Source organism: Rhinatrema bivittatum, chromosome 15, assembly GCF_901001135.1.
Source record: "Rhinatrema bivittatum chromosome 15, aRhiBiv1.1, whole genome shotgun sequence".
NCBI classification, from domain to species: domain Eukaryota; kingdom Metazoa; phylum Chordata; class Amphibia; order Gymnophiona; family Rhinatrematidae; genus Rhinatrema; species Rhinatrema bivittatum.
Window position 1 is genome coordinate 76,388,583 of NC_042629.1, and position 23,756 is coordinate 76,412,338.

The following is a 23,756-nucleotide window of genomic DNA, read 5'->3' on the forward strand; positions in this document are numbered from 1 at the left end:
AACCTCCTGGGTCTGGGAAAGGGATTATCTGTGTGGGTGTGCGAGCGAGCGGATGAGGCACGCCTGAGAAAGTTATCCCCGTGGTCAGACAATGCCTGGGTCTCCTCACCCCCGGCCCTCTCACACTTATCAGAGACACCTCGCACCACATGTGAACAATACGCCGACACCACGAGAGTCTCATTTGGCACAATCTGCATTTAAATTCAGAAGGCAATAAAACATGTACTTTTCACTTGTCCTGGATGCCAGAGTTTGTGTAAGAGGCTCTTACAGAAATAAGAGGATTTAATGCACCAGGAGATGGATGCCTCTGACTGCTTAATGCCACGAGCAGCAAATGAGACCTCCCACAATAAACCCACAAATGAGATTAATTACTATCTAATGAGCAACGATGAGGAAATCACGGCAACAGTAAAACAGTTTAGTGGAACAGAATGCGTTTGTCTATTCTACATCAGAGCTGAGTTTTGGTGATGGGGGTCAGATGGTAAAGTGCATGGTGACCCCATCGGTTTAGATGGAAGAAACAGAAATGGATATGAAGGGATGGGATGAGAGTTTAGGAGCAAAATGTGATCTTTACCTTACGGGATTTCTGAAATCCAGAAAACAGAGGGGGGGGGGGAAGACAGAGAGAGGAAGAGGGGAGAGAGAAATTTGTGAATCAGTGAAATTGAGGTATTGACATGCAAAGCTCAAAGCATCCTATTACAGTCTCAAAACCATTTTAATCATTACATTAAGGGGGAAAGTGGGGGGAAGGGGGAGGGGCTCTGCCCGTGGCAGCTCCACGCACAGCAGCCCTGCTCTCAGAGGTGGGGAGCGGAAAAGCCCTGGGCAGACTCCAGAGAGAGGGAAGCAAATTCCCAAGGCTAGAGGAGGGGCTTGGAGAGGTGAATTGCAGTGGGAATTTCACAGTGGTGCGAAGCACAAATCCTGCAGCGCCCAAGGCATGCAGATTGCAAGCTGCCGCACTGCATCAGAGCTGCGCTATAAACCCCGTCTGACTCTTCTACGGCTTTCACTACAGCTCTGCAATCAGAAAAGATTAGGCCAGCGATGTCCCCAAAACTTACAGGCGATTCGCCCGTGATCTGCTCCCTGTTCCTGATGCTCATGAGTCCTTTGCGTCCGCTGCGCTCCAGGGAGACACTGATCCAGGTGTTCAGCGCGACTCGCTCCTTGCTCCTGGGGAGAGGCAAGATGCAAGGTCAGTGCTGGATCCTGGGTACTGCCCGAGCCCAGTGCTCCCTCCAGAAAACAAAACGTCTCCCAGGCAGGCCTTCAACGAGTCAGTCAGAAAGGCAACGTTACGCACTGCAAGGCAAAGAGAGAAAGCAAGCAAGCCCGTCCGCCAGCCACGCCCAACACCTGCAAGGCACTGGCAGCCTCTAACCAAGACCAGGACTTCAAGGCAAGCCATGGCAGGCCCTCACCTGATGACTGCAGCTCCCTTGCCCAGGTCATATCTGTACTCCAGGTGCCCGTCGTGCAGGGCCAGAGAGAGGAAGTCCCCTCTGCCGTCCGTCTTCTGTCCATTGTAGAAGATGACGCCGCTGGGGATCCTGGCGAGGAAGACAACCTCCATGGACAGCTTGTCCCTGGGAATGAAAAGTCCAATTAGACCCGTTACGTGGCAGCAAATCCTGCAAAGCGCCAGCGGGAATGGGCTCAGGAAGGATCTAATTCCTGGTGGTTTAATGGGCCCATGGACAGACTAAGCCACTTCACTCCTGAAGCCGTAACAGTGCCCCACGTGTGGAAACGGCTTTGAAGGCTGCCGTCCCGCGAATAGGAGGGGGAGGGGCAGGGGAGGAGTCAGCACTTACAAAGCACGAATGTTTTCCCGGGAAACACGCGCGCACACAAACAGCAGGTACAGATCTGTGCGCGTTCATTCCCCTGGCGCCGTTTTCAAAGGAAACATTTCCCCTTTGAGAATCGGCAGAAAAAAAAAAAGAAAGTATCCACCGATCTCACAGCTCTGCCCAGGCTTTGAAAGTGGCTCCCTCAGCAGTCCCCGTCCCTCCACAGTGCCAGGGTGAGGCGAGCCAGAGCTGGGAGCGGCAGGGCAAAGTCCCAGCGAGAACACAGCTGGCACCGACTTCTTGTCCCCAGGTGTTCCTCCCTGATGAGAGCCAGCATACTTACTGCAGATCGGGCACAGAGGTTTGGAGCCCCTGCAATTCCAGGTAGGAAAAGCCATTGAATTCTGGAAGGAAGGGGACAGTCTGGTCCTGCTCCATCACTGGGTCAGAAAGCAGAGGAAAAGAGAGGAGAGCTGTCACCATTAAGCCCACATCCCCCCCCCCCCAATCCTGTGACCTGCGCATCGCCAGGGAAGGTCGTGTGAGAGGAACCATCCTGCTATGCCTCATCACCACAAGTGACCGCCTAACCCCTACGCTGCCCCTGCTCTCAGTGGCACAGGGAGGGTTACCTTTCTCGCAGAGCTTGCCTTCCCTCCCCATAGGGCATTCACACTTGGCTCCCCCCTCTGGCAGCACCAGGCAGGTGGCAGAGACGTGGCATGGGTTGGGCTCACAGGGGTTCTTCTCGTCCGCACAGGTGGGTCCTGAAAGAGAAAAGGAATTTTGTCTTTATAAAAAGTCTGGTGCACACGATGTTCAGGGGAGATGCAGCATTTCCAATCTGACCCCCAGTCCAAGCTGAGGAATCGCCTTAGAGGCCAACATTCAAAATCCCAGAAGAGACATAACACGGGATAACGTCCCAGTGAAAATCCCAGATGAATGTTATCCGGCTTCCAGCAATCGCACCCAGGGGCCACAGCTCCCAGCTTAGCTCCTTAGCGATGGCAGAAGCCCCACAAGAGATTGGATAACATCAGACCTGCTAGCAGGCATATCTCGGGAGTTAATTAGCAAGCCCAGATCACCTCCGGCATGCCCTTTTCTTATTCAGCTAAATCTTAGCCAGACATATAGAAACATAGAAACATAGAAATGACGGCAGAAGAAGACCAAACGGTCCATCCAGTCTGCCCAGCAAGCTTTCACGGTTATTTATTTTTCATACTTTTCTGTTACTCTTGTCCCTTTAAATAACTTTTTGGTTCTATTTCCCTTCCACCCCCACCATCATAAGAGCAGTGCTGGAGCTGCATCGAAGTGAAGTATCTAGCTAATTGGTTTTGGGTAGTAACCGCCGTAATAAGCAAGCTACTCCCATTTGTTTACCCTGCCTGTGCAATTCAGTCCTTGTTGGTTTGACTACAAATCCTCTTTTCATCATCCTCCCCTGCCATTGAAGCAGTGATCTGTGCTGGATATGTATTCCAAGTGAAGTATCAGGCTTGATTCAGGGTAGTAACCGCCGTAACAAGCAAGCTACACCCATAATTATTTGTTTACCCAGACTATGTAATTCAGACCTTGTTGGTAGTTGTCTGAATATAAATCATCTTTTCTTCATTCCCCCTGCCGACTTACCTGGCTAACGTTTTTGCTGGGTAAGAAAGGGAAATAGTTAATCTGTCTAAATGGCCTTGAATATTGAGTGCTTGGAGTCTCTGAGCTTGTAGCAATGGGTTTCTTTCACAATAGTAAGCATGGTAGCAGTCTTCCCACGGGGCAGCGCGCGGCCGCGGCCCTCTCCTCCCCACGGGGCACCTCGCGGCCGCGGCCCTCTCCTCCCCACGGGGCACCTCGCGGCCACGGCTCTCACCTCCCCACGGGGCACCTGGCAGCCACGGCTCTCACCTCCCCACGGGGCAGCGCGTGGCCATGGCTCTCACCTCCCCACGGGGCAGCGCGTGGCCACGGCTCTCACCTCCCCACGGGGCAGCGCGTGGCCACGGCTCTCACCTCCCCACGGGGCAGCGCGTGGCCACGGCTCTCACCTCCCCACGGGGCACCTCGCGGCCACGGCTCTCACCTCCCCACGGGGCACCTCGCGGCCACGGCTCTCACCTCCCCACGGAGCACCTCGCGGCCACGGCTCTCACCTCCCCACGGGGCACCTCGCGGCCACGGCTCTCACCTCCCCACGGGGCACCTCGCGGCCGCGGCTCTCACCTGTGAACCCATTCAGGCACTCGCAGTGGAACATCTCTGCCTCCTTGATATGACACACGCCAGCGTTGTGGCAAGGCTGAGGGTGGCAGGGATTGTTGCCGCATTCACCCACGCCACTGCCATACAATACATCCACGCCTTTCTCCTGCAGATCGTACACCTGATTATTGACATCCAGAAGCCGGATGCAGCCCTTCAGGCCAGAGGTCACCGAGGTGCGCTCTGCCACGCTGCGGGGGGAAAGGAAGCCCTCAGTTAGCACAAGCATACTAGTAAGACTAGTTAACGCAACCTTAAACAGCAGTAAGGGCAGGTCAGCATGGCTTTCAGTTTAAAGAAAAAATTGTTTTCTGAGCAGCAAATTTCAGCTAGTGATACCCAACAGGTGGCTTCCCACATAGCAGGCCAGCAACGCTCATGCCGATACAGGTAACCCCGAGGTCACAGACGCTCTGCCAGATTACCTATGAAGGAATACATTGCATTAATCACGTGGCGATGCCAGCACTGTGCTACTCACAGGGGAATCTGGTCCTCCGGTGCCCCTCCTAGGAAGAGGTCAGAGTCCAGGTTCAGGCCGTCGGTGCCAGGTGGGCTCTCTCCATTCACGTGAAGCTCCCCGTCCACAGACAGCATGCCGCTGCGGCGGTTACGGCTCACCAACAGTTGGTGCCACTTGCCGGGCTGGATGGGAACCTTGCTGGTCACGACGCCCGTACCGGAGCCTGTGTTAAACCTGAAACCAGAGCAGACGTTCACACCCCATCCGTGTATGAGGGGAGGGGGGGGGGAGGTAGTGCCCCATTATCTCCGTCTTCTAACCATGGCCCCATGCAAATCTCTCCCCCAGGCCCCCTACCTGAGTTCCACGAATCCGCTGACCAGCGCCAGAGAGATGAAGTCCTTGCCCCGGATCTGCCCGTTGTAAAGCAGCAGCCCGCTGGGCTCCAGGGCCCGGAACTCCAGAGCGATGCGCACCGTGTGATAGGCCTTCAGGACCGTGAATGCCAGGTACGACTTCCCTCCGAAGCTGGGGATGAAGTACTGCACCGCTAAGATGAGAGAGAGGGAGGCAGAGTGACCCCGGGGAAGGAGCAGCAGGACACGGGCTGCAGGGCATTGCTAAGCTGCTCTGCTACAGGACAGGTTAAGGTGGTTTCTTACTTTTCTCACAGACTGCGCCCCCTTTTCCTGCAGGGCAGCTGCAGGAAAAGTCCCTCCCGTCGTCCTCACAAGTGCCACCGTGGAGGCACGGGTGGGAGGCGCAGGGGCGGGTCGGCTTCTTGTGGGCAGAGGGCTGGAGTGTGGGCTTCTTCCTGGTGACAGCTGCTGTGGTGGTCGGTGGTCTCCCCGTGGTGGCAGGGTGCAGGACGTGGGGGGCTGTAGCCAGCAGGCGGCTGGGAGAGGCCATAGTGCTGGTGGTGGCTGCACTAGTAGTTGTGGTGGTGGTGAACAGCACAGGAATCCAGTCTGAAAGCAAAATCCAGTCTTTACTGACCTAGCAAGTAACTTAAAATCCCCTCCTCCCTTCCTGACCCTGATCTTCAAGGGATGGAGGGCAGGGGAGGCATCTGTATGGCTTTAAAAGCAGAGAGATGGGCAGAATCGAGATGAAGGAGGAGAGCGTGAGACTACCAGGGTGACAGGTCTGGGACATGGGAGACTGAAACGAGTGCCCGATTAATGCAGAACAGTGGAGCGAGCGCATTAAAAAGGAAAGACAACCTCAAAGGCATCTCCGTCCTTTCTAGAGAGGTGTCCTTAATACATGCCGACCTATTCAAATCCGCAGGCAAGGGAGGCAGAGCGCTCTTAAGTGTGCATGGAGAGGGAGGTGGTTACAGACCCTCTAAGCCCACCACCGACGGGCTGCTCGGGACTGGTAACAGCAGCAAGGACCCTCACCAAAGTCCATGAATTTCAGGTGCTCCTGAGGGGGATTCTTCAGCAGAATGGTTTTCCTTCGGGAGGCTTTGATCTGCTTCAGAAGGGCTCTCTGCACATCCAGGGCTGAGTAAGAGGTAACTGAGGGACAAGGAGAGAGAAACACAGACAGCTAAACTCCCTGCAGGACTCTCTGCAGCTGGGACCCCTGCAAAGGTGACAAACTCAGGAACCTGCCTTCATCCCGCCTGTCCCACTGCTTCTCCCAGCTCCAAGAGCAGCTTCTCTCATGCCCCAGCCTCTTACCCTGCCACAGACAGGAGCAGGAAGCAGAAGGGGCAGCAAGGACCCCTGCGGGACAACGCGCTTCAACCCTCCCAAGAGGAGCAAATGTCCAGCGCTCAACAGCAAGCCCTGTCATCCCAGATCCAAGGGTAAGGCGCCAAACCTCCGGAGACGGCAGCAGCACAGCCATCTCACCTGGGTCGAAGTGCGTCTCCACAATGACACGCAGAGAATTGCTTTGTCCAAGGTCACGCACCCGCACGCTCTTGAAGTCCTTTTTGACGTCGGAGTTGCGCAAGAGGTCGTCCAGCTGAGAAGCACAGAATCAAAAGTCAGGCAATGATGTTAGACGAGAAGGCGCGATTAACCCTCTCTGCACACGAGGGGAAGCGCAAAGCTCCCACGACAGAGCTGCCACTCACCGCACTTTCGATGCTCCTGGCCGTCTCCCCAAAGAGCTCCGACTTGGGGTCAGCCATCTCGGGGGTGTAGAACAGCTCCTGCCCGTCCACCGTCTCCAAGATAAGGACTCCCTGGAAGACCTTGGTGGCTGAGGAAGCAGCACATGAACAGCCGGGAGTCACCTATCTGCACGTAGATGCAGCTCTCTCCTGAGATACCTCACTCCCCAGGTATGGATGACAGGGTGGGTAGTGCCAGGGGTGCGGTTAGTTGTATGGGACTGGGGGCTGGGGGCTATGGATTATTAGCATGGCAAGATGGTGGCAGCCTCAGCTGGAGATGTCAGAGCATGATTTTACCAGACGCTGCTCTCCTCTCCCGAGCTCCAGCCTGGAAGGGAGCAAGGACAGGCTGAGTAACAAGAGAGAGACGTTAGCCAGAGCAGGACACCGAGTCAGAGGGCAGCCCTGAGCACACGCACGAGAGCCACACACATCCTGGCCAAGGACAGGAAGCGAGGTCACGCTCGCTCGCAGACACGACAGGACTTACACCAGCACCCGCTCAAAACCCACACACACACACACACATCACTCATCCTGGCCAAGGACAGGAAGAGAGGTCACGCTCGCTCGCAGACACGACAGGACTTACACCAGCACCCGCTCAAAACCCACACACACACATCCTGGCCAAGGACAGGAAGAGAGGTCACGCTCACACGCAGACACGACAGGACTTACACCAGCACCCGCTCAAAACCCACACACGCACACATCACACATCCTGGCCAAGGACAGGAAGAGAGGTCACGCTCGCTCGCAGACACGACAGGACTTACACCAGCACCCGCTCAAAACCCACACACACACACATCACACATCCTGGCCAAGGACAGGAAGTGAGGTCACGCTCACACGCAGACACGACAGGACTTACACCAGCACCCGCTCAAAACCCACACGCACACACATCACACATCCTGGCCTAGGACAGGAAGAGAGGTCACGCTCGCACACAGACACGACAGGACTTACAGCAGCACCCGCTCAAAACCCACACGCACACACATCACACATCCTGGCCAAGGACAGGAAGAGAGGTCACGCTCACACGCAGACACGACAGGACTTACACCAGCACCCGCTCAAAACCCACACACATCACACACATCACACATCCCAGAACAGGCACCACCCTACGACTCTCCAGGGAATCGGCAGAATGGCTTCAGTCAGACATTGCAGATCCCTCCTCTTCCTGATCTCATCCTAGAAACTCACCTGGACAGTTGGTGCCCTCGGCATCCACGGCCGGCGTCTTTCCATCAGAGCAGCAGCCCAGTGCGGTGTTGTAACACGTGGCCCTTTCCATAGTTGGCGTGGCAGGAATAGCTTTCTTATCCTCCTGGTGGGTCACTGCTTCCGCTAAAGAGGAGGAGGAGATGGTGGTAAGGAGACCGAGGCACTCAAGGCTGACCTACCACGTTTTCCCTTATCCCCCCCCATGGGATCCAGGCCCTGCTCCTACTGCGCACTCACATGGGCATCTCCTCCTGCACTTCAAACAGAGCAAACCGGCTAACAAATGTTTACAGAATGGATCCTAAATATTAAAAACGGAAACTGAAATTAGGAAGGGCATTTTCAAAGCCTTTCCAGAGGCGAGCTGCTTCCCTCAATGAGGCTAAAGGCACACGCATGACTGGAACATAACACACGCAGACCACATTTTGTAACCTGTGTGCGATATCTTCCATGAAAAATCCACGCATCCTCTCTCTCCCGACATCCACTGCAAAGTTCAGGAATAGAAAGTACCCGTGGACTTAGTCGAAAAGCAAATTACAGACCTCCCCCCTCTGAATCCAGCTGATCCGGGGAAGGCTGTAAGATATTTTGCTTCAGTTTTTAAAAAGTATCTCTACCAGCGTTCCCGATGCTTTTCTGTCACGCAGCGGCCTGTGCTCTGGGATCATGTCAGGCACGGTCTGCGATGGCAGGAAAACCTACGCAAACGTCATCAGGGGGGAGCCAGAGCTGCTCTGTGACCCTGGCACAATGGAGGCAGGCTGCAGAGAGCTTACCCAGTGCCAGGGCGCCGCTCGCTTCCTGCTCGCCACTGGATTCCAGCTCTTCGTCCCCACTGCTGTCCGTGCTGCCCGACTCGGAGGAGGGCTCTCGGGCAGTGGGAAGGGCAGCTGGAGCGGTGATGATGGGACGGGCTGTGCTGGGAGCTCTGGTGGTGACGGCGGGTCTGGCAGTGCTGCTCCGTCTCGTGCTCCTCGGGGTCGCCATGGCCTCCAGCTTTATGGCTGCGTCAGTCACCGGCTCCAGAGGCTCAGGAACCGCCAGGGCTTCCCTTGCAGGAGGAGGAGGGCGCAGGACAGGACCCGTCTGCGTGATGGTTTCTGTGAGGCAGGAAGGAATATGAAACGTATTAAGAGGACTTAGGGCACCTTGATGTGCCGCGTAGGAACAGAGACTGAGGAACTCGCAGGACTACATTTTGCTTTAGTAACGCAAAGGCTCGTGGCCCCTGGGCCCTCTGCCCTTCCGGATTAGGGTGTTGGCTCAGTTGTAACGGACAAGGACGAAGGGACTGTGCCTGTGCCAATCCACCCTGTAAAAGAAAGCGGAAGAGATGAACGAGACCACGAACAGATCTGACCCCAGTGCTGAAGAGACAGCGGGAGTGCCAGAGTGGCCGGAGGGGGAGCAAGAGGGAGACCAGAACTCATCCGATTGCTTGCAGAGCAACCACTGAACACACATCCTTGTAAAATATGGTTCATTCTCATAAGTGGTCCTATATAATCAATAAGCTTCCCAGAATATTGCATTGCCTTTACACTATATATCTATAACTATATCTAAATTATTGTGTGCATCTTATTTCCAATGGGCAACCAGCAGCACTAAAAGGGTAAAAGGTAAAATATTTTATTACAAGGACTGGAAGCTGGACGTGTCATCCTGATGGACCATGCTGGCTCTTGGCAAAGGGTCTGCCTTAGATATGTGTGACAGAGGGATAGTGACAGGAGCAGCAGAGCAAGTTAAACACACAGGAAATCTGCATTTTAGCAAAAAAGCCACCTTCCCCCAGGAGACAAGTTTTATCAAGCCCCAAAGAGGGCAAGTACAGGATCCAGCAGACCCCTGGCACGGAGCAGGCGTCAGGATCCAGCAGACCCCTGGCACGGAGCAGGCGTCAGGATCCAGCAGACCCCTGGCATGGAGCAGGCGTCAGGATCCAGCAGACCCCTGGCACGGAGGCAGGCGTCAGGATCCAGCAGACCCCTGGCACGGAGCAGGCGTCAGGATCCAGCAGACCCCTGGCACGGAGCAGGCGTCAGGATCCAGCAGACCCCTGGCACGGAGCAGGCGTCAGGATCCAGCAGACCCCTGGCACGGAGCAGGCGTCAGGATCCTGCAGACCCTGGCACGGAGCAGGCGTCAGGATCCAGCAGGCGTCAGGATCCAGCAGACCTCTGGCATGGAGCAGGCTTACCTTGGCACTGCCCGGTGTGCTTCACGGTGATCACCCGTCCCTGCCGGCATGCGATGGTCTTCAGCTGGCATTGGTCACCGTAGGTCACGCCATCGGAGCCGCAGACCTGAGGGCACAGACAAGCGGGGTAGACAAGGAAAGAGGGATAAAGCAGGCTGTGGGCGCTGGCCCGTGCACGCAGGACAGGAAGGCGAGGTGGGTCCCTACCTTGGACACGTTGCCTTGAGTGCAGAGCAGTGATGGACACTCGCAGTGTGCGAAGCCGCCAACCTCCACGCAGGAAGCCCCGTACTCACACTTCATTACAGCACAAGACTTGGGGGCAGATGGATCTGGAAGACAGCATGGAGGAGACTTAATAATGCCCTGGCTCGGGCGTCATATAAACACCGTCAGTAGCGAGAGGGGGAACGTCGCTCAGAGTGATTTATGCTGGGTAAAACGTGTTTCATGCACATTACCCTCCCTCAATGTGGGCAAACGTCTGAGAGTTACTCCTCGCACTCGCGTTCACTTTGGGAATTACTGCGAAGCCCAGGGGTAAGAGGTGCACACGGTCTCTGTCCCAGGGTGAAAACCGCTCCCTACACACACACACACACGCCCTCCCCCAGCCGCTCCCAGACGCTTTTATCAAACTATATCCTCACCCAAAAACACATCAGAGGCGGCCAGAGGAGAAAGCTATGCCCGGATTCCTGGAGGAGGGGGCACCGCTCAGACGCAGGACAGCGCTAGGTCCGGTCAGAGCTGAGTCACAAGCATCCCTCAGCCCAGCCCCTGCCGCTCACCCTTCTCACAGCCGCTCATGCCAGGGTTGCTGCCGTTGGGGCACTGGCTGCACTTCATGCCCGTCACACCCATCTTGCAGGAGCACAGTCCCGTCATCTGCTCGCAGTCATCACGCACGGAGCCCACGGCGTCACAGTTACACGCTGCAGGGAGGAAGCAGGGAGCACATCAGCACCTCCTCTACTCGGGGGGGGGGGGGGGGGGGGGAGGGATTTAATTATGATTTTTCTCTCCTCCAACTCATACAAAAAATCTCTCAGGAGGGAATCAGAAGCTTGCAGCCCTGTGCAAACCTCCTAAGGGCCAGATATTCACAATGGAAGGTTTGCAAAGTCTCATAAGGGTCACTAGTAGTTTCTGGACACTGGGCTGAACATCCTGGATGGTCGGGTCATCAGCTCCTTGCTGCTCTGCTCATAGGTGTAGTTGACCAGGTCACTGAGCAACGATGAAGCACCTTCATGGGATGAGCAGGAGAGCTCGGGGGGGGGGGGGGGGGGGGCCTTCCTCTGCTCTCTCTGTGATCACACCCAAGGCACATCACCACCCCTCTCACTTCCACAGAGCTGGAGACCCTGCTGGCAGGCTGGCGCTACTCACGGGTGCAACGATGAGGCACCTTCATGGGACGAGCAGGAGAGCTCGGGGGGGGGGGGGGCCTTCCTCTGCTCTCTCTGTGATCACACCCAAGGCACATCACCACCCCTCTCACTTCCACAGAGCTGGAGACCCTGCTGGCAGGCCGGCGCTACTCACGGGTGCAGCCACTTTTGCTGTCGGTGACGATGCCACGGAAGTTCCAGAATCCTGGTTCACACCTGTCGCACTTCAAGCCTCCCACCCCGGGCTTGCAGGAGCACTGTCCGGTGGAGGGGTCGCAGGTCCCCCCGTAGGAACCGTATGCATTGCACTGGCAGCGACCTGGAATGAGCAAGCATAGGAGGGGGTTAAAAAGGAAAAAAAAAGTCCTTAATCAGGGCGTGGGACGCGGGGGGTTAACTGTGCCCACGGGAAGCAGCCCAGCGCTCCCCGTCCGTGGTTCTGCTGCTGCCCCCTCCCAGGCAGTCAGCGCAGGGGCGTCGGGCGAGACCCTCGGCAGCTGCGCGCAGCACGGAGCCAGCGCTCCCGCAGGCTCTGAATCACGCTTTACCTTGCCTTTCTGTTTCTAATTAGAGGGCGAACAGATGGAGGCGAGCGACAGGCAGAGTTTGTGTCTGACAGCGGAGGATGATTTATGCGAGGATGAGCGGAATATAAATAAATAAAACACACACACACACCCCCCCCCCCCGGCCGCCAGCAGCAAGGGAGCCGCAATCACCAGAGGGGGGGGCTGTGGTCAGCACTGCCGAGATCAGTCTCCCTTAGTCCCGCCAGACCCCGGGCTGGGGTCCGGTATGGGGAGCCTTCCTTCAGGACCACCTGCAGAGTTTTCACTCACTTCAGCCCGGCGGCTGCAGCGAGAGTCTCCAGCCAGGGGCCACGCACTACAGCGCCTTCATGAACCAAGCGTCACTCCCTCCCCCCCCCCCCCCCCCAGGGGACGCGAGGGCTCCCTCCACAGCACTCCTAGCCCCAGCCGACCTGAGCCAGGAATAAAGGACTGAACAAGGAAATCATGGAAAGCACTTTTTGACTCTCTCCATGCAGAATCTGTTGCCAGAGGACGTGGCCGAGGCCACGAGCACGGGAGGAAACGTCCACAGCACATCCTTAGCCAGGCAGACTAAGGAAAACTATTGCTTTCCCTGGAATCAGATCTGCCAGATCCTTGTGAGCTGGACTGGTCACGGTCGGAGAGAGGATGCGGGGCCAGCCCTCAGACTTAAAGGAAGACTCTCCTGCCACTCCCTGTGAATTTTAGTACCAGAAAGACTGCACTGCCCCAGATGGACAAACTCATTGCCTCCCCCTGTCCGAAAGGAGCAGGAGATTTCAGGTTCTCTCTGCTGTGAAGATGCAGCCTTACGCACCTCGCTGGGCTTCAGCATCATCCTGCAGTCAGGAAGACCTTTCCAGCCTTCCTGAACAGACCACAGCGGCCATACTGAGGCCACGACTACACAGCGCCACACACTGTCTCGGGTAATTAACTCCACAGGTGGCAAATGCAAAGAGTCACACACACAAACAAAAAAAGGGCAGTGCAATTTTCACCCCCTGTGTGCAAATACCGCACAAGCTTCCTGTGGAAATATAGCGCACAATCCTCATTACAGCCTGAACACAGGAAAAAAAAGCAGCATGTGAGAGCGTGCCAGAGAGAGGGGGCAGGAAAGAAAGACAGAGTGACTGATACCTATGTGTGTGCGCGTCTGTTTCTGTGAGAGAGAGAGAGAGAGTGTGAGAAACACATACCTGTGAGTATGTGTGTGAGAGACAGACAGCATTGAGAGAGAGACAAGAGTGACCGATACCTGTGTGTGTATTTGTGTGAGAGACAGCATGAGAGACAGAGTGACTGATACCTCTGTATGTGTCTGAGAGAGACAGAGTGACCTATACCTGTGTGTGAGAGAGAGAGACACACACACACACACAAGAGTGACCGATACCTGTGTGTGTTTGTGTGAGAGAGAGCAAGAGACAGAGTGATTGATACCTCTGAATGTGTGTAAGAGAGAGAGACAGAGTGACCAATACTTGTGTGCGTGTGTGAGAGAGAAACACTGTGAGAGAGACAGTGACTGATATCTGTGTATGAGAGAGCATGACAGACACATGGGAGAAAGAGAGTGATGGTTTGTGTGTGTGTGAGACAGATAGATACACTGAATGACCGATATGTGTGTGTGAGAGAGAGAACATGAGTAAAACAGAGTGTGTGTGTCTGTGTGTGAGACAGAGTGAGAAGACAGAGTGACCGATGTGTGTGTGTGTGTTTTTGTGAGAGAGAGAGCGCGTGAGACAGAGTGACTGATACCTCTCTGTGTGTGTGTGTGTGAGAGTGACTGATACCTCTGTGTGTGTGTGTGTGTTTGTGTGAGAGAGAGCGCGAGAGACAGAGTGACTGATACCTCTGTGTGTGTGTGTGTGTGAGAGAGTGACTGATACCTCTGTGTGTTTTTGTGTGAGAGAGCGCGTGAGACAGAGTGAGTGATAATTCTGTGTGTGTGTGTGTGGTTTTGTGTGAGAGACAGCACGCGTGAGACAGAGTGACTGATACCTCTGTGTGTGTGTGTGTGTGTGTGTGGTTTTGTTGGAGAGAGAGCACGCGTGAGACAGAGTGACTGATGTGTGTGTGTGTGTGTGTGAGAGAGTGACTGATACCTCTCTATGTGTGTGTGTGTCTGTGTGTGTGTGTGAGAGAGTGACTGATACCTCTCTATGTGTGTGTGTGAGAGAGTGACTGATACCTCTCTATGTCTGTGTGTGTGTGTGTGTGTGTGTGTGAGAGAGTGACTGATACCTCTGTGTGTTTTTGTGTGAGAGAGCGCGTGAGACAGAGTGAGTGATAATTCTGTGTGTGTGTGTGTGGTTTTGTGTGAGAGACAGCACGCGTGAGACAGAGTGACTGATACCTCTGTGTGTGTGTGTGTGTGTGTGTGTGTGGTTTTGTTGGAGAGAGAGCACGCGTGAGACAGAGTGACTGATGTGTGTGTGTGTGTGTGTGTGTGTGTGTGTGAGAGAGTGACTGATACCTCTCTATGTGTGTGTGTGTCTGTGTGTGTGTGTGAGAGAGTGACTGATACCTCTCTATGTGTGTGTGTGTGTGTGAGAGAGTGACTGATACCTCTCTATGTCTGTGTGTGTGTGTGTGTGTGTGAGAGAGTGACTGATACCTCTCTATGTGTGTGTGTGTGTGTGTGTGTGTGAGAGAGTGACTGATACCTCTCTATGTGTGTGTCTGTGTGTGTGTGTGTGTGTGTGTGAGAGAGTGACTGATACCTCTCTATGTGTGTGTGTGTGTGTGTGTGAGAGAGTGACTGATACCTCTCTATGTGTGTGTGTGTGTGTGAGAGAGTGACTGATACCTCTCTATGTCTCTGTGTGTGTGTGTGTGTGTGTGTGTGTGAGAGAGTGACTGATACCTCTCTATGTGTGTGTGTGTGTGTGTGTAAAACTTAGCTGAGTAACAGAAGAATCACCATCTGTCTCTCCAGTAATGTTTAAAGACAAATTTTCCACTTCAAAGTATGGGCGGTTTTTGACTTTACTTGGCATTTTGATGCGGTTTCTCTCTGCCTCTCTCTCCCTCCACCCTGCATTGGCACTGAAGGCTGCATCCTTGCACTCCCAGCCCAGGATCCACCCTTCCTCTAGGGCTCCTAGGGGACTCTGAAGGCCGTTTCTTCATGGGGTTTCACGGGTGTAAGTGCCTCCCAGTACCTGTTCTGGCCGGGGGAAGCAGTTTGGATGTTTTCCTCTCGTTTTTTCTGACAGAATATTTTCGCTAATGACAGAGCAATGATTTCTCTCTAAGAGTTCCCGGCTGACAACTCTCTGAGCAAAGCCACCAACCCTGATCCTGTGGCTACCTTTAGGTCCCAGTGAATCAGTACCGAGTCCCCTGGATGTAAGAACGCCCTCATGGCCAAGTATTTTGAGTCTCACAAACTGAGCACTGGCAGCTACACAGAGAAACGTGGTGGCAGAAGAAGAGGGCCCAGCCTATCCCTGCCACTCCCTCAGCTCTACCATCCCTGCCACTCCCTCAGCTCTACCATCCCTGCCACTCCCTCAGCTCTACCATCCCTGCCACTCCCTCAGCGATCCCTTGTGCTCGTCCCAGGCTTTCCTGAACTCAGATATTGTCCTTGTGTCCACCACCTCCACGGAGAGGCCGTTCCATGCATCCACCACCCTCTCTGTAAGGAAATATTACTCCTGAGTCTGACCCCCTTTCACCCCGTTCACGCTCTTCCCATGACCCCTTGTTCTAGAGCCTCCTTCTCATGGAAACTTTTGATATATCTGAATGTCTCTATCATCTCTCGCCTTTCCTCCAGGGTGTGCAAGTTTACATCTTTAAGTCTCCTCCCCATCTGCTTTAGAACAAATATCGCTGCCCAGTTTAGCAGCCTCCCCCTCTGGACCAGCTCCATCCTGTTTATATCCTTGTGAAGGTGCGGTCTCCAGAATTGTACTCAGTAATCCCAGTGAGGTCTCACCAGGGACCTGTACAGGGGCAGCATCTCCTCCCTTTCTCTGCTGACCAGTCCTCTCCCTATGCAGCCAAGCAGCTTTCTGGCTTATTACCATCGCTTTGGCCACCTTCAGATCATCAGATGCAGTCACCCCCAGAAGCATCAGGGAGAGCTTTGGGAACTCAGAGTAATCACCCGCTCTCCTGCACCCCCTTATCGAGGTCACCTCTAGAGCTGAGCCCATGGTAAGGGCTGGGCTGTGTCCTGCTGTGTGGGAAGACCTGGGTTCAGCTGCTGAGACCGCTGTCTGCTTCTGGGGGAGGCAGTGCTCATAGCCCTCAGGGACAGGGGGTCCCCAACTATCACTGACAGTGACACCTAGTGGTGGGCAAGAGCTCCTGCAGGAACCACAGTCTGTACCCTCTCGCTGCAATGGCTTCATAAGAAGGGAAAAGCCCCGAGTCATTGAGAATAAAGCTTCGCTGGGCCGCAGCCCGCATTCAGGCTGATTCTGATCCAGTTAGCTGCCCAAATGAACGGGAGCTAATTTCTAATTTACAAACCTCCCCACTAAACAGGACGAGGGTGGTGGAGCCCTAGAAGAAGAGCTGCAGAGTAAGTGCAGGAAAGCTCCCAGCTGGGAGAATCTGCCGTCCTGCACCGTCTCCTTGCAGCAGGAGGTAGGGAGCCTGCATACTCACTTGGGCACCCTGCCAGGCCCACACCCAGGGCCGCAGTCACGTTATCAGGACAGCAGCCGTACACAGTCTGGCTGCAGTGCAGCAGCAGGGGCGGCGTGGCACTCGTGACCGCGGCTGTGGAAAGAGGAAATCCGGATCAGCTTCTTACCTGTGCTCCTGCGAGCCTCGGGAGAGGAGCCCGCGCTGAGGGGACCCGCACAGCCCACCTCCCCCTGCCCCCGGTGACTCAGGCCCATTCGCACAATTATTCAAAACATTGAACGCAGGAAGGAAGTCCACGCAGACTGCAGAGAAGGGCTCGACCGACAAACAGGAGCCAGGCGCGTTCGGCACGCCGCCTTGCGCCGAGGGGATGCCGACACTAACGCTCTCCCCCCCCGACACTTACCACGGCACACGCTCTGGCCCGTGACGTGCAGGTCCTGCTGCTTCTCACAGCGCGTCTTCTTCAGCTCACACTCGTTGGCGTAGGTCACTCCATCGGAGCCGCACACCTGCACAGAGGGCCAGGAGAACATCTGGTTACCCACCTAGCAAGGCGGCTGCATGAACAGGACTGCAGAGGCAATGCCCACACAAGCCACAGCTGCTCCTTCAAGACAGAAAATGCCAGAGCTCGGAGGCAGGGAGCTTTTCGCTAGCCGCACACTGTGGCCCCCTGGGCTAGCGGAGGCAGGGTGGTGCTCCAGAGGCAGCGCGCCTGCGTCTGGCGGTGACCGAGGAGACTCTGCTCTCGCCCCTGCACTAATGCCAGGCTGAGCTGCGGACAGCTGGCATCTCATTCCCAAGAAAAGCGAGGCCACTTTACCGGGCTGCGCAGCACTGCGTGGCAGGTGAAGTCACAGACGCATCGCTCGTCCTCGGCGTCCTCGTCCCAGGAACCTCCGTACTTCCGGCAGCGATCCTGCTCGCAGATGGCATCATCCCCGGAGCCCGAGGCGCCGGAGCCGCACTCTGTCCAAAGGGGAGAGAGAGAGAGAGAGAGATGAGGAAGGGCACTCAACACCCTGCCACAACCCTGCGCACGCAGCAGAGAGAGAGCACTCACAGTCCCATGCTACCCTGCAGAGTGAGCACTCAACCCGAGGGAGACTCAGAGAGGAAACCGTAAGCTGTGGGCGCGAGATCCTGGCAGTCTCCAATGCTACAAGGCAATGCAGAGAGGGGGCTCTGAGCCACTATGCTGCAGTACTGCCCCGTCGCCAGCAGAGGGCACTCCCATAGGAAGCTGGGGGGAGCCCTCCGGCGAGAGACAGAACCAGCGCACTCATTCTGGACCTGTAATTCCGTCAGACAGCGTGCACTGGGACGCCGCTGGACCTGTAAACCAAAAGCAGCTCGTGCAAAGCCTGCAACTGCCTGCTGAGGCGTTGCACCCGAGCCACCAGGAAGAAAAGCTGCCCCCAGCCAAACCTCCCTGGGTTACCCCTCCTCCTCTGCACAGGGGGGTCAGGGGCCCGAGAGGCAATGCCCTGCAAGGTGCAGAGAAGAGGTTTTTGTAGCAGGATACAAAGCTACACCCTGGGATCTCAGCACTTTGTAAGCTCGTGAAGCTGCCTCCTCTCATGGGCCATATTATGGGATGCGCCATCTGACAAGCAGCGTTTGAAGTGCGCAGAGCTTCTCTGAAACCCACCACTGCAGAAAGAGGATTATTATTTTTTTTTAAAGATAAAACAGTTGACAGTTAAAACAGAATCATTAAAGACCTTCATTTTCAGATTTGGTTTCTTTTCCAGATGAAACGCACAAGTGTTGAAAGATTTTCATGGGTTCTCCTACACAGCTGCTTGTAAAGAAACCCAGGGACAGATCTACTGTGCTGATCACAATCAAACCCTATGCAGGTGCCACACGGAAGCACAGTATGAAAACCTAAAGACAACAACAGACTGGGGATGGTGGGGGTCTCAGTACTGGAATAGCAGGGGGTGCTGCAGGGCAGGAGTGAGGTGCATTGGTGGAGCTGTGTGTGGGGGTCTCAGTACTGGAATAGCAGGGGGTGCTGCAGGGCAGGAGTGAGGTGCATTGGTGGAGCTGTGTGTGTGGGGTCTCAGTACTGGAATAGCAGGGGGTGCTGCAGGGCAGGAGTGAGGAGCATTGGCAGAGCTGTGTGTGTGAGGGTCTCAGTACTGGAATAGCAGGGGGTGCTGCAGGGCAGGAGTGAGGTGCATTGGTGGAGCTGTGTGTGGGGGTCTCAGTACTGGAATAGCAGGGGGTGCTGCAGGGCAGGAGTGAGGTGCATTGGCAGAGCTGTGTGTGTGGGGTCTCAGTACTGGAATAGCAGGGGGTGCTGCAGGGCAGGAGTGAGGTGCATTGGCAGAGCTGTGTGTGGGGGTCTCAGTACTGGAATAGCAGGGGGTGCTGCAGGGCAGGAGTGAGGTGCATAGGCAGAGCTGTGTGTGAGGGTCTCAGTACTGGAATAGCAGGGGATGCTGCAGGGCAGGAGTGAGGTGCATTGGCAGAGCTGTGTGTGGGGGTCTCAGTACTGGAATAGCAGGGGGTGCTGCAGGGCAGGAGTGAGGTTCATTGGCAGAGCTGTGTGTGAGGGTCTCAGTACTGGAATAGCAGGGGGTGCTGCAGGGCAGGAGTGAGGAGCATTGGCAGAGCTGTGTGTGGGGGTCTCAGTACTGGAATAGCAGGGGGTGCTGCAGGGCAGGAGTGAGGGGCATTGGCAGAGCTGTGTGTGAGGGTCTCAGTACTGGAATAGCAGGGGGTGCTGCAGGGCATGAGTGAGGAGCATTGGCAGAGCTGTTGGAGGGAGGGGGGATGGTGTCTCCTGGTGTTTCCAGTGAGTGATGTTTGAGTGATTGCTGAAGTTGCTTTGTTCTCTTTACAGATATTGGGGTGCAGAGAGAGGAATATCTTCTGACTCTGTTATTGCTGGCCCCATGCCCCCACTTCTTTCTCCCCGACACCTCCCGGTCTAGAATTACCAGGGAGATGAATATATTTTTTGGGGTGCAATTTATTTGGGGGGGGTCTGGGTCTCATTTGGATTCTGATTCAGATAACTTTATTGGCCTGACAGCTTTAAGAGGAATGCAGCAGCCATCTGGGATTGAGAGGGCGTGGGTGCTCCTCACATGAGTTTCTCCAGCTTTTATCTGGTAAGAATGGAAGATAAATCTCCCTGCAGCAGCCTATTTAAGGAACCTTATCTGCTTTCATTTCACACTTCAAAGGCTCCGGCAGAGAGCTGCTCTACAGAGAGGGTTTCCTGTCAGATCTACCTCTCTCCTCTCACCACTCCTTCCTGGGAAGATCCAGCAACTCTCTGCTCCCCACACCCTGCAAAGGAAAAGTGCAGGGTCCTGCATTGGCATCACCTTTCCCAAAACAAGAGAGTTAGGATTCATTAATAAGTGGGAAGCTGCAGAGCCCTGAAGGGAGGAAGCACTGGAAGAAAAATCTCACTCCTGCCCTGCAGCACCCCCTGCTATTCCAGTACTGAGACCCTCACACACACAGCTCTGCCAATGCTCCTCACTCCTGCCCTGCAGCAGCCCCTGCTATTCCAGTACTGAGACCCTCACACACAGCTCTGCCAATGCTCCTCCCTCCTGCCCTGCAGCACCCCCTGCTATTCCAGTACTGAGACCCTCACACACAGCTCTGCCAATGCTCCTCCCTCCTGCCCTGCAGCACCCCCTGCTATTCCAGTACTGAGACCCCCACACACACAGCTCTGCAAATGCACCTCACTCCTGCCCTGCAGCACCCCCTGCTATTCCAGTACTGAGACCCCACACACAGCTCTGCCAATGCACCTCACTCCTGCCCTGCAACACCCCCTGCTATTCCAGTACTGAGACCCTCACACACAGCTCTGCCAATGCTCCTCACTCCTGCCCTGCAGCACCCCCTGCTATTCCAATACTGAGACCCTCACACACAAATAGCTCTGCCAATGCACCTCACTCCTGCCCTGCAGCACCCCCTGCTATTCCAGTACTGAGACCCCTACACACAGCTCTGCCAATGCACCTCACTCCTGCCCTGCAGCACCCCCTGCTATTCCAGTACTGAGACCCCCCACACACACAGCTCTGCCAATGCACCTCACTCCTGCCCTGCAGCACCCCCTGCTATTCCAGTACTGAGACCCCCACACACACAGCTCTGCCAATGCTGATGTCCCCCCAATGCACCCTGCTCACTGTGTGACCTACAGACAAGACTCCCCCCCCATGCACCCTGCTCACTGTGTGACTCTACAGACAAGACGTCCCCCCATGCACCCTGCTCACTGTGTGACCTACAGACAAGACTCCCCCCCCATGCACCCTGCTCACTGTGTGACCTACAGACAAGACCCCCCCCCCATGCACCCTGCTCACTGTGTGACCTACAGACAAGACGTCCCCCCCATGCACCCTGCTCACTGTGTGACCTACAGACAAGACTCCCCCCCATGCACCCTGCTCATTGTGTGACCTACAGACAAGACGCCCCCCCCATGCACCCTGCTCACTGTGTGACCTACAGACAAGACTCCCCCCCCATGCACCCTGCTCATTGTGTGACCTACAGACAAGACGTCCCCCCCATGCACCCTGCTCACTGTGTGACCTACAGACAAGACGCCCCCCCCATGCACCCTGCTCACTGTGTGACCTACAGACAAGACGTCCCCCCCCATGCACCCTGCTCACTGTGTGACCTACAGACAAGACGTCCCCCCCATGCACCCTGCTCACTGTGTGACCTACAGACAAGACTCCCCCCCCATGCACCCTGCTCACTGTGTGACCTACAGACAAGACGTCCCCCCCATGCACCCTGCTCACTGTGTGACCTACAGACAAGACGTCCCCCCCATGCACCCTGCTCACTGTGTGACCTACAGACAAGACTCCCCCCCCATGCACCCTGCTCACTGTGTGACCTACAGACAAGACTCCCCCCCCATGCACCCTGCTCACTGTGCGATCTTACAGAGAGACCTTACTCGATTCCCCCCGCTCCTTAAAGCAACCTTCCCCCTCCTGACTGAATGAGCTCTCAGGGAAGTGTCACCCCCTGATCCAGCACCAACTTACCATCCTCGCAGGGTCCTATCCTGGACACCTCAATCACCTTCCTCTGCTGACAGGAGGCTGCCTGCAGCTGGCACTTGCTGTCGTAGGTTACCCCATTGCTGCCACAGACTGGGAGGTAGGGCTGCCTCTCGCACCGTGGGCACACGCACTGGCCGTCCACACACTGCGCGCCGAAAGAACAAACCGTGCTGCCACAGCTCTCTGCAAAGAAAGATCCAGAAAGAGGAAATCTGTCAATACAATTCCCAAGACCCCTCAGAGCCCCCGCCCCGGTCTCCAGGTCTCCTCCCATTCTGCGCTTACATCATTCCCAAAATTCTCACCCCCCCCCCTGTCATATGGGGGCCACTTTCTTATCCTTCAGCAATTTGCTGCCCGTGGGACTCGCCCAGAACTTTCATCCTCGCCAAAGAGCAGCTTTCCCTTAAAAGTTGTGATTTGTAACCACAGCAGCTTTTTATCTGCATCTTCAGCCCCCACGGGAGGCACCGGCGCTGGCCCCGATGAACGAGTGACCTTCCGGGCACCCGCAGCCTCCGTGGAGACTCCTTCACCTCCCGAGGCACAATCCCAGCACAGCCACCGCGCCACAGGCCCCGCACACTTCTGTGCGCTGCGATGCCACTGGGCCCTACCACGTGGCCACCGCGTTTCAGGCGAGGCTGAGGAGATCGCCCGATGGGCTTCCCCGACCTTCCCGGAACCAGCAGCGCAATCTTCCCCCGCACGATGGGAGCCCCGCAGCTACCCTGCTCGCAACGGCTCGGCCGGCACCCGCCCCCCCCCCCCCCCTCTCTGGGGGTTTTTGTTTTAAAGGGGCCACCAACAAAGAAAGGAAAAGTAAAACCAAACACTTTCCTGTCGCTGACCACCAAAAGGGGCAGAGGGAGCCAGGACCCCGAGACCATGAGGGCAAGAGCAGTCCAGGGATTACCGAGCCCTCGCTCGCCCGGCTCCCCCTGAGGGATCGGGACCCCGAGACGATGCGGGCAAGAGCAGTCCAGGGATTACCGAGCCCTCGCTCACCCCGGCTCCCCCTGAGGGATCAGGACCCCGAGACGATGAGGGCAAGAGCAGCCCAGGGATTACCGAGCCCTCGCTCACCCGGCTCCACCTGAGGGATCAGGACCCCGAGACCATGAGGGCAAGAGCAGCCCAGGGATTATCGAGCCCTCGCTCGCTCGGCTCCACCTGAGGGATCAGGACCCTGAGATGATGTGGGCAAGAGCAGCTCAGGGATTACCGAGCCCTCGCTCGCCCGGCTCCCCCTGAGGGATCAGGACCCCGAGACGATGAGGGCAAGAGCAGCCCAGGGATTACCGAGCCCTCGCTCGCCCGGCTCCACCTGAGGGATCAGGACCCCGAGACGATGAGGGCAAGAGCAGCCCAGGGATTACCGAGCCCTCGCTCGCCCGGCTCCACCTGAGGGATCAGGACCCTGAGACGATGAGGGCAAGAGCAGCCCAGGGATTACCGAGCCCTCGCTCGCCCGGCTCCACCTGAGGGATCAGGACCCCGAGACCATGAGGGCAAGAGCAGCCCAGGGATTATCGAGCCCTCGCTCGCTCGGCTCCACCTGAGGGATCAGGACCCCGAGATGATGCGGGCAAGAGCAGCCCAGGGATTACCGAGCCCTCGCTCGCCCGGCTCCCCCTGAGGGATCAGGACCCCGAGACGATGAGGGCAAGAGCAGCCCAGGGATTACCGAGCCCTCGCTCGCCCGGCTCCACCTGAGGGATCAGGACCCCGAGACCATGAGGGCAAGAGCAGCCCAGGGATTACCGAGCCCTCGCTCGCCCGGCTCCACCTGAGGGATGTTCCACAAAGGTCCCTAACCCCTCAGGGAGCTCCAGAAAAGTTCCTCGTTAGAGGCTTCTAAGAAAAGTAAAACGTCATGGGATAGGAGGCGATGTCCTTTCGTGGATTACAAACTGGTTAAAAGACAGGAAACAGAGTAGGATTAAATGGGCAATTTTCTCAGTGGAAGGGAGTGGACAGTGGAGTGCC

The 23,756-nt window shown here is 56.1% G+C and overlaps 1 protein-coding gene across 1 annotated transcript in view; it reads right to left on the minus strand.

The window, feature by feature from the left end:
* Positions 1-23,756, minus strand: part of AGRN (agrin) — a 74,886-nt gene that overhangs the window by 10,166 nt on the left and 40,964 nt on the right. Inside the window, 22 exon segments of the mRNA XM_029578287.1 lie at positions 590-601; positions 1,083-1,194; positions 1,443-1,607; positions 2,158-2,254; positions 2,447-2,581; positions 4,044-4,273; positions 4,564-4,779; positions 4,903-5,095; positions 5,208-5,513; positions 5,949-6,068; positions 6,408-6,522; positions 6,635-6,762; positions 7,898-8,041; positions 8,701-9,024; positions 10,128-10,233; positions 10,335-10,459; positions 10,919-11,062; positions 11,676-11,840; positions 16,708-16,821; positions 17,096-17,201; positions 17,516-17,661; positions 21,750-21,950. Coding sequence (XP_029434147.1) covers positions 590-601; positions 1,083-1,194; positions 1,443-1,607; positions 2,158-2,254; positions 2,447-2,581; positions 4,044-4,273; positions 4,564-4,779; positions 4,903-5,095; positions 5,208-5,513; positions 5,949-6,068; positions 6,408-6,522; positions 6,635-6,762; positions 7,898-8,041; positions 8,701-9,024; positions 10,128-10,233; positions 10,335-10,459; positions 10,919-11,062; positions 11,676-11,840; positions 16,708-16,821; positions 17,096-17,201; positions 17,516-17,661; positions 21,750-21,950 — 3,404 coding nt within the window.